The sequence below is a fragment of the Condylura cristata genome, unplaced genomic scaffold (genome assembly GCF_000260355.1).
Source record: "Condylura cristata isolate star-nosed mole 26May11 unplaced genomic scaffold, ConCri1.0 scaffold00011, whole genome shotgun sequence".
NCBI lineage: Eukaryota > Metazoa > Chordata > Mammalia > Eulipotyphla > Talpidae > Condylura > Condylura cristata.
This window is the reverse complement of record NW_004567112.1, coordinates 20,033,125-20,042,450: the sequence shown is the minus strand read 5'-3', so window position 1 is coordinate 20,042,450 and position 9,326 is coordinate 20,033,125. Positions and strand designations below refer to the sequence as shown.

At 59.0% G+C, this 9,326-nt stretch overlaps 1 protein-coding gene across 1 annotated transcript; it reads right to left on the bottom strand.

Moving 5' to 3' along the window:
- Positions 1-4,127: 4,127 nt before the first annotated feature.
- SFRP5 (secreted frizzled-related protein 5) lies at positions 4,128-9,320 on the bottom strand. Its single transcript, XM_004680557.2, has 3 exons — positions 8,869-9,320; positions 6,766-6,843; positions 4,128-5,067 (listed from the first exon to the last, which is right to left on the bottom strand). Exons 1-3 carry the CDS (start codon positions 9,185-9,187, stop codon positions 4,721-4,723), a joined length of 744 nt encoding a protein of 247 aa, XP_004680614.1. The 5' UTR covers positions 9,188-9,320; the 3' UTR covers positions 4,128-4,720.
- Between the last annotated feature and the right edge of the window lie 6 nt (positions 9,321-9,326).

Here is a 9,326-nt window from a genome sequence, read left to right as displayed (position 1 = left end):
AGCCAGTGGGGCTGGATACCAGGGCGTGAGAAACACGGTTTCTATCAACTGGGGTCAGTGGCCTCACAGAGGGAGGCTGGTGGGCCACCTCGGTGTGCCCGGGGGGAGCGTGTGAGGGCCTCAAGAGCTGGCCAGAGGTGGGCAACTCTCAAGTGCAGGCAGCACCGCAAAAACAGAGCTGAAGAGCGATAGGCCCCGATAGGATTGTGCCTTAAGCTGGTGAGGGCAGCAGCTCGGAGAGACCTGAACGCAGGTGGGGGGGTGGGGGTGGCCTGAAGGGAAACTGCCCTTTGTACAACTGGTGCCTGGTTCAAAAGACGACCCCAGTTTGTTCTCAGGTACAGCCAACCAGGGTGGGGGATGGTAGCCAGGTTCTTGCTGCCTTCCTGGCACCTGTCAGGGCAGTTCAGGGGTCCATAGCCAGCACCCTCAGCCTGGCTTGGGTTGAAGGCTTGTCATGGTTGGGTAATGGTGGGGAGCAGCCCCCAGAGAGCTTGACCGTGAACTGATGGTGGTTCCTGAGGGTTTAAGGATTTGCAGTCCTTGACCAGCGGCTTTTGGAGGTGAAGCCAGATGAACCTCCATTTTTATCTGTCTCCAGCATCCGTGCTGCAGCTGGTGGCCTGGCATAGCGCTCAGACCTGCGTTTGTTCAGCACTTGTGCCCGGCCCCAAGCTGAGGGCATTGTCTCATGTTCTACCTTGTGACAATCCCCAAAGCTAGGTGCTGTAATTAGCGCCACTTCACTGTGAGCAACTGGAGGCTGACGGAGGTCAGTAACCTGCCCAGGGTCTCACGTCCCGTAAGCCGAGGAGCTGGGTGTGAGTTGTGCCACAGGTGCCCATACATGGCTGCCACACTCCCCTCCACTCTGCCTTGCCCCACACTAGCTCCAGGAGCTTTTGAGCCACTGAGCTGGCAGGAGGGGCCTGTCCACCCCCAACCTTAGAGAAGTGGGCTCAGCCTCCAGGGGAACAGAGGCAGCCTTGTGGCTGGAGCTGCCCCAGCCCCCGCTGCCCCCCCCCAGCGCCCAGCACCCCCTGTCCCTCCTTGGCCCGGTCTGTCTCAACACCCTAGCAGAGCAGTGCATTCCATTCTCTGGCACAGCTGGGGGCTGGGGCTCCTGACTCCCCTGGCTGCCTGCTTTCTTCGTGGCCTCAGCGGAGGCTGCTGTCTGGGCTGGGACACTGGGTCCCAGCCACACACATTCCAGCAACAACCACCCCCGACGCTGGATTTCCCAAGGAGTGAACTTTAGCCAGGATTATAGCCCACGAAACAGTTGTGGGATGTGAGCTTCCTTTGTGGGACCCAAAGGTTAAATGCTGACAGGGCTGAGAGGGGAGGGGGGGCTGGGGTAGGTTGTTCTGGGAGTTGGGAGAAAAACCACAGTCTGAGGCTGGCTCCTCTGTCCGGCCCGTGGAGTAGAGTGTGGGCAGGGCTCCCAGACTCTTCCTGTGAGCCGGGGGCAGAAGCTTGGCTATCTCGACTTCCACCCACCTTGCCATCTTAGTCCCCTGCAGGCAGCAGTGAAGGACACAGCAGCATCACAGTAGCACAAGCTGTGTGTCCTTCAACAAGTGCATAAACCTCTCTGAACCTCAACTTCATTAAAGTGGGCTAATAACCATACCTATGTCAAAGGACTGCTGGGAGGCTTAACCAGAATGTTAGCTTCCAGCGGTGGCCTGCCGCCCACTGTGGACTTAGTGACTACAATATTTTGTCACCTCCCTCATGTGAGCATTGGGGTACATTCACGCGTGTATAGGGGAATGTATTTTCTTAAGCAGCACTCCTGGTGTAGGGTTTCTCCTTTCTAAAAGTAACCATTCAGGCTTTTAGGTGAGATTCCCCTGTCTTGTCTCCACCTTCCTGCTAGTGACATTTTTTAGCAAAATACTGGGCACCTGTCCTGAGCAGACACTGCTCGGTCATAGTCTTTGGTGAATGAAAATACAGATTACCATTTAACGGACATCTAAACGCTGGGCCTTGTTTCCAGGCACTTTTCAGACAGTGTGTGAAGTAGACACTGTTACTCTGGCTCCAGCTCAGGGGTGTTCCCAAGCCTGCTGTCGCCAATCGCGGGGTCCGAACCCAGAACCTGCCCCACTGCTCCCATGTCAGCCCGAGTGTTTGGCTGCTACCCCCAGCCTTCCTGTTGGCCACCAGGACTCTGTATTTGCACCCGGCTGACTCATGGGACTTATCTGCAACTTTGCACCAACGGGTGGCCACGTGACCTAGTTCTGGTCACTGAACGAGAAACGAACATCTAGTACGGGGGACTTGTCGGGGTGACCCTCCCTTGATCAAAAGGCCAGAGGCAGCTGCTTCGGCTCTTAGCCTTTCACCCCTCTGCTGTACCCAATGATAACAAAAGCCACCTTCTTTGCCCCCCAGGAAAAGGGAGATTCTGGAGCACAGACCTCCCACCCTCCTCTGGGTCTCTTGAAAAGCACAAAGCCCTGTGGTTACTAGAGGTTTCCCTTCCATTCAGTCAGAGGCAGTCGGCATCCACCCCAGCCCGGAGGCCGTGGCACCAGCTGCCTGTCTCCAGGGGGTGGGAGGACTGAAGGAAGCCAGGGGTAGACCCAGGCCTTGCCGGTCTAGGTGGTCTTCAGAGATTGCTGGGAATCTGACAGCAAATGCTGGGACAGTCAATGGACAGAGAAAGGCCTGACCCCTGGGGGTGCAAGTGGGTGCCTTACTGGGGCTCCCTGGGATGGGCTTAGAGAGCCTCTGCTCGCCCGGCTCCCTCTCACTGGCTGCCAGCACCTGACAGAGGTTGGTATTATGCTCTGGCCAGAAGCGGCCCGAGTCCTATGTGTTCAGTGGAAAAATAACCCTTGCTTCTGGTTGACCATGGAAGTGTCCGTAAATATTTGGTCGGAGTAGGCGGCTGAGATACAAGGGGTAGATTCAGGGAGCCAGGTGGGCTGGGCAGGGTTTAGGTGAGGGTGGGTGGCACTGGCTGCTTTTGAGCTGAGGAGAAACAAGCGGGCCTCTGCTGCCCCTGACCTGTGGTGAGGCCACCTGACCAGGGCTGATGGGTGGGCAGCCTGTCAGCCCACCTGTTGGTGCTCACTGGCCCACAGTGGGGTTTGGGCCTTGGGCCTTCCCCATTCTCTGGGCAGTGCGCCCCTCTGAGAGTCAGGCAGCTGTGACTAGGCTTGGTATCGCAGCTGCTGCCCCCCACCCCCGCCCCACTGGTGAGGAAAGCCCCTCTGGGGGTGTGCCCAGCCCCTGTAGATACACTCTACCCCTCAACATCTGCGACAGACACCTGCTAAGGAGCTCCTAACTGGCGCCACCCCTCCCAAATGCTGGGCATCACAGTGACCATGGCCTATTGCCTCAATTTCAAACTTGCCCTCCCTGCCCACCCAGCTCAAGGTGACGGCCGTCAGCTGCCTTGAGCCCACTGAAGGAGCCCCCTCAGCTACCCAGCTTGCCTCTTCTAGCCTGGGGTGACCTCAGTCCATCCTTTCCTGCCTCAGATAAGTTGTTGGCTTATCTAGATTTTGGCTCTCAACCTCGGCTGCACATCATTCCAGAAGCATCTAGAATGCACATGTCTGAACGGCGAGACACTGATGGGGTTGCATGAGAGTGGGGCCCATGTTCTGGAAGAGTTTCCGAGATGATTCAGATATTTATGTGTTACAATGCAGGCTGTGATGCTCTGGGGTGGGCCTCTGAGCTGCATTTCCAACCAGCTCCCCGGTGACGCTTAGGTCCTGACTCAGAGTCTGCTGAGAGCAACACTAACCATCTTGGGTCCGAGGGGCTTGGGTGTAGGGGCGTGAGCAGTTACGCAGGTAGGCCTGCTCTCCAGCGTGGTCCCTGGGGCCCAGACTTCTAAGAATCCTGGGCTCAGGCATTGCCCAGGTAGGAGAAGCTGCAGGAGCAGGGGGTCAGTCTGGAAGGTGCCTCTCCACTAGCCAAAAGGACAGTCCTCTCCATCCCTCACTTCACGGCCAGGATGAGAAGGCTAAGCCCCGGCTTTCTCTCCCTGCAAACACACAGGCGTTGGTCTTTGGTGTCCCGAGTGTGAGTGGACGGGCCTCTTCCTTTAGTGCCCTTCTGAAACGCCTTCCCACTGCTCAGGAACCAGCCACAAAGAAATCACTGGGTCCTTCCATTTAATTAAAAACTTAAAAAACTTAAAAAAACAAACCCTACCTGCATCAGTCATCTAGTGCCTATGGCCTCGCAGCAGTAGCAATAATTTACTCATCATCAGGATGACGGGCATGTGGAGGTCTGGGCAGGGCTCCCCTCAGCCCAGGGGAAGGCAGGGAGGTGGGACTGGAGGGCACTGAGGCCCCAAGGCCTTTGTTTTGGAGGCTGGGATGAGAGACGTGCAGGGGCTCAGCCGATAGGGACACTCCCCGTCTGGGCCGAAGCCCCACCACTGACCGGGGTGCTGACCCAGTCTAGTCTGGACACCAGCTCCTCAGCAGCTCAGAGCCCTTCTTCCCTGGCTCTCGCCTCCTCCTGCCAACTTTCTGAGATTCAGGGCTCCTCCCAAGGGCTGCAGAACCCCTCCACCCCTTAAGGCTATGCTGGTGACAACTCTGCATGAAACCACCCTCCTGCAGGGGCTGGGTCCGCCTGGGAGGGGGGCAAGGCCTGGTGGGAGGAGGTGGCTGAGTGCCCAGGGGCCCCACAGAGGGCAAGGCACTGCAGGAGGGTGGGGAGGGAGCAGCGCCCTTCAGTGGGGCTCCGCAGCCCCATAGAAGAAGGGGTAGTAGAGGGAGCAGGGGTAGGAGAACATGAACTTGACCGCAAACTTCATCTCCTTGTTCTTCTTGTCCCAGCGGTAGACAGCCATGAGCAGCAGCTGTCCGTCCACCTTGCGGCCCATGACCAGGAAGCTGCCGGCCAGGTTGTCCAGCTGCGGGCAGGGGCAGCCAGCGCCGCTCTTCATGTGCAGCACTAGCCTCTTGCTGTCCTTGCGCTTCAGGGGGCCTGGCTTGAGCAACTTCTTCTTTTTCTGGGCTCCAATCAGCTTTCTGTCCCCATTCTCGATCTTTATCTCCTTGATGCGCATTTTGACCACTGTGTGTGGGTGGGGGGACAGGGGGACAGTGTGAGAACAGTCAGGTTTGCTCAGGGTGCTGCGGCCTCACAGTGGCCATGCCTGGGGCTCCAAGCCTGGTGGAGCTGACGTGTATGTTTAATACTTACGGGATCGCGTCTCCTACTGTTGGCTGGACTTCGTGGACAAGGTGCAGCGGGGAAGTGAGGTTTGGAGAAGTTGTAGCCCACCCAATTTGTCCAGCTGGATGGACTGATGCCAGCCTGCCCCAGAGCTCATGCCTTTTCGTGATATCAAGTGCAGGGTGGAGAACACTTGAGGAGCGGAGGGGAGTGGAGTGTTCCTGGGGACGATGGGGTGAGGCTGACCCTTAGAGAGGGATTTGGTGGAGTCCTTTGTTGGAGAGAGGCTGGGCTTCATGACCTCGGGATGCTGCCCAGGGGCGTCCCTGGTTGTGTGTGCAGTGCCAGTGTGGCTGGCACAGTGGTGGGCTGGGAAATATTTGACAGCGGGCTCTGGGCAAGGGTCTTCTGCTCTGCAGCACGTACTGGTTTCCACCGGGTACACCCCAGCAGGACCCAGCATTTCACAGACACAGGCCTGGGAAAAGCTGCACACGACCAGCTCCTGCACGTGCGAACGCACCGCCTGTGTGTGCAAGGCTGTGCAGTGTAACGGGTGTGTGTGCCCTGCTGTGCATTTTGTACATGGCAGCGTGGGTGTGTGCAGGTGGGGGCGGGAGTGAGGTGCAGGTGGGGAGGCTGACGGTGGGCTCTGGTGGCAGCGGAGAACCTAATGCGGCTGTGCACAGGGTGGCCTGGGCTCCTCCCTGCAGGCCTCTGGGTCTGCCTCTGTGAGCCGCCAGGAAGAGCCAGAGAGTAACTTTGTGCACTCAGCGAAGAAATTTGTCACGCCATCTTTTGTCCTCACTCACTTCCCCTCGTTCCCCCAAGCTCCGACACCCTCCCCCACTTTGAATACTTGATGTGTATTTAAAGATGGGGTCCATTCTGAGAATGGTCGTTAGGCGATTGTGATTTCGCCGCAGCGAGAGGTGGACCTCGCGCGTCCTCACACCGACGGCGCCGCACTGCGGCTGCGCACAAGTGGCCCTGGTCGGCGAGCCCAGCCGCCGCGGATTGCGGGGGGCTTCTCTTCCCAGTGGACTACTGACAGAAAAGACGTGGTGAGGCAGGAGTTTCATTGCTGTCTTTCACAGACGGGAAGGCCAGGCCACCAAACAGGAGCTGCGCTGGCAAAGGTCACGGCCGGGCTGTGTGGGCCACGCAGCAGACACCCAGCGGTGTGGGGGCGCAGGGTACAGCTGGCGGGGGGCAGGCGACCACAGCCTGCGTGGCCGGAGGCGCGGGGGACAGCAGGGAGGGCCCTAGGGACTCCTGGAGCCCTCTTCTCCCTGCGCCGCCCCTTCAGTCTCCAGTTTTCGCCCACCTCTCCCCAAGAGCCAGTCCCGCTGTGGAGACCCCTGTGGGCAGCAGCGAGGCGGGCTGCAGGAGCCCTGGCCACGGGTGGTTGCCGAGGCCCTGGACCACGCCCTGAGGTATATTTCTCTGGGAAGAGGGTGCCTGGTTATCCCCAGACTCTAAAAGGGGCCTGTGATGCCCACACTGTTAGGCCTGACTGCTGGATGTGGCGCGCGTGCGCCGAGGCGGGGCCGCCTGGCCCAGGCGGAGCGGCCGCTGCGAGGGCCGCGCACTCACCGAAGTCGCTGGAGCACATCTGCTCCATGAGGCCGTCGGCGCTGTGCTCCATCTCACACTGGGCGCAGATCTTGGTCACTGAGGAGAGAAGGCGGTGGGTCAGGGGCCCGCGAGGGGGTCAGAGTCGGCAGAGCTGCTTAGGTGCAGGCGTCCCTCTGTCCAGCCACCTCCCCAGCCAAGCCTCCCCTTCCCCCGGGACTGGGGTGATGGTAACAATAGCATCACCTGCTGCGCAGCGCTTGTGAGGACAGGGTTTCCCAGGAGGAAAGGCCCAGGTGGGCACGGTGGCCCTGCAGCCTGGCTGGCAGTGGTGAAGCCCTATTCAGTGGTGAATAAATTTGCTCATTTATTCCTCAGCCTAGGAAGTAGGTGTTATTGTTCCCATTTTAAAGACAAGGAAGCTGAGACCCAGCCTCACATTTGCAAAGCCAGCGAGAAAGGGTTTAGAAGTTGGGGTTTGTGACTGCGGGGCTAGAGCTGCTGTGTTGACCCTTGAGGGGACTTTCTAGGAATCCAGGGTGAACCAGTGATGATGCTGGCAGGGCAGGGCAAACTGAGGCACACTCCCTCTAAAGTGGGCAGCTTAACATTTCCAGAACTTTCCATCTTAAAAGAGGAGCCCAAACTCGTCATTTTTCTATGAAATATCTGGCTCTTATCTGTGGTCATCTAAACACTTCTACGTGCACCTCTGGTCCTCAGGTTGCACACAGCAACCCCTCTGTCTCCCCTCTGTCTCTGCCTCCAGGTGTGCACCTTGTTGGAGGGCAAAGGTGGGCTGCCAGAGGGCAGTAGCCAGGACAGGGCTAGGTGGGGTTCAGACCTGGGGTTTCCCTCTCCGGCGGCTAATGTTTGCGTCCAAGTAAGCCAGCAAAGGTGTGTTCCCGGACCTCTGCTGGGAACGGTCTCTGCTTGGGCTGGTTTTCCATCCCCTGCTTTTGGGGTCCATTTCCATCGTGAGGACAGGGGGCTTTCCTTCTCTTAATACTTCCCCATCCTAGGACCCCCACAAAACCACAGCTTTCAAAGGAGGGCATGGGTTGTGGGTTGTGTGTGTGTGTGTGTGTGTGTGTGTGTGTGGCGGGGTGGGTATGGTCAGCCCAAGGGGTCTGGTTGCTTTTTGGTGTTTGGGAAAGACAGGTAAAAGAGGGAGGGCGCTCCTGTTTGGGGGAGTCCTAGCATGAGCGGCTCCTTCTCGGGCCAGGCTTTCCTGCTTGGAGCCACCGTTTTTTCTCCCCTCTGGTGCCCAGCCTGGGGTCCCTCTTCCTGGAAGACCTTCTATACACTGTGGAGGGTGAGGGGACTGAGGCCAGGGAGGGAGGAATTAAGGGTGATGGGATTAAGGGTGTGGGGAACTGCACTTTGCACTTCCCTTTTACAGATTGGGAACCCAGGCTGAGAAAAGTCACGCCAAGGGATTCTTGTTAAGGGCAGAGCCTGCAGTCTGCTCTTTCTGCGGTGCTGAACCTCACCCAAAGTTCTCCTGTCCGAGAAGCTGGTGGAAGATTCAGGCTGCAGAAAAAGGGATGGAGTGGGGAGGTGGAACCCACGGGTGCTCAGAGCACAGCTCCAGTCTTCTGCTAAGCCCTTCGCTGCCACCCTCCTCACCTCTAAAAGTTGCAGCTTGGGGTAGGGGTGATGCTTGTCTTGGTGCCCCGGGGCCCAGGGCTGTGGGAGAGGTGGAAGGCGTTGTTTAATAATGTTGGGCATTCTTGGGCTAAGAGAACCAACCAGGGATGCATTGGGGTGGGGGGATTACTTTGGGAACCCCCCAGGGGTTCTAGTGGCATGGGAACTTGAGAGGTGGACAGGGAGGTGGAGGTAGTTAAGGAAAAGAGCTGGAGTGAGGGAGAACCAGTTGGGATATTCCAGGGACGCACTAGGTGACAGTTGTGGGGAGGTGAGAAGGCAGGAAGACTGGAGGGGGGGTGTCAGTTCTCGGGCGGGGACTCAGGGTGGAGAGCAGATGGGGTGCGTGTATCTCTGTGCAAAGGGGCAGGCTTCTGGGGGGGCTTGCAGAGCTAAGGGGTTTCAGCAGCAGCATCTGTCGGGGGCCCAAATCGCCCGCACCCAGAGCCGACGGAGCGCGAGGCGCGGCGCTACCTGGAGGCACGGTGGCGGGCAGGTGCCCGAACTGCACAGCGATGCAGAGGTCGTTGTCCAGGGGGAACTTGTGGCAGTGCAGCATCTCCGGCCAGGGGAAGCCGTAGGCCTCCATGAGAGGCGCGCAGCCGGCTCGCACCGCCTCGCACAGCGAGCGGCACGGGTAGATGGGCCGGTCGAGGCAGACGGGCGCGAAGAGCGAGCAGAGGAAGACCTGTGTGTCTGAGTGGCAGCGCTTGGCCAGCAGCGGCAGCCAGCTGCTCGCCTGCTGCTTCACCTCGGCCAGGCTCTCGTGCTCCAGCAGGTTGGGCAGCCGCATGCGCTTGTAGCCCACCGTGTGGCAGAGCGGCAGGTCGGCGGGGATGTCGAGGCACTGGGGCGGCTTGGAGTAGGAGCGGCCGTGCAGCGGCTCGGTCTGCCAGCCGTAGTAGTCATACTCCTCCCCGCGCGCCGGCGCC

Coding starts and splice junctions, on each gene's coding strand:
- SFRP5 (XM_004680557.2), bottom strand. CDS start 9,187: ATGCGGCTGCCCAACCTGCTGGAGCACGAGAGCCTGGCCGAGGTGAAG. Junction 6,844..8,868: donor GCCCGCCACCGTGCCTCCAG/GTAGCGCCGCGC, acceptor TTCTCTCCTCAG/TGACCAAGATCTGCGCCCAG. Junction 5,068..6,765: donor GATGTGCTCCAGCGACTTCG/GTGAGTGCGCGG, acceptor ACCCACACACAG/TGGTCAAAATGCGCATCAAG.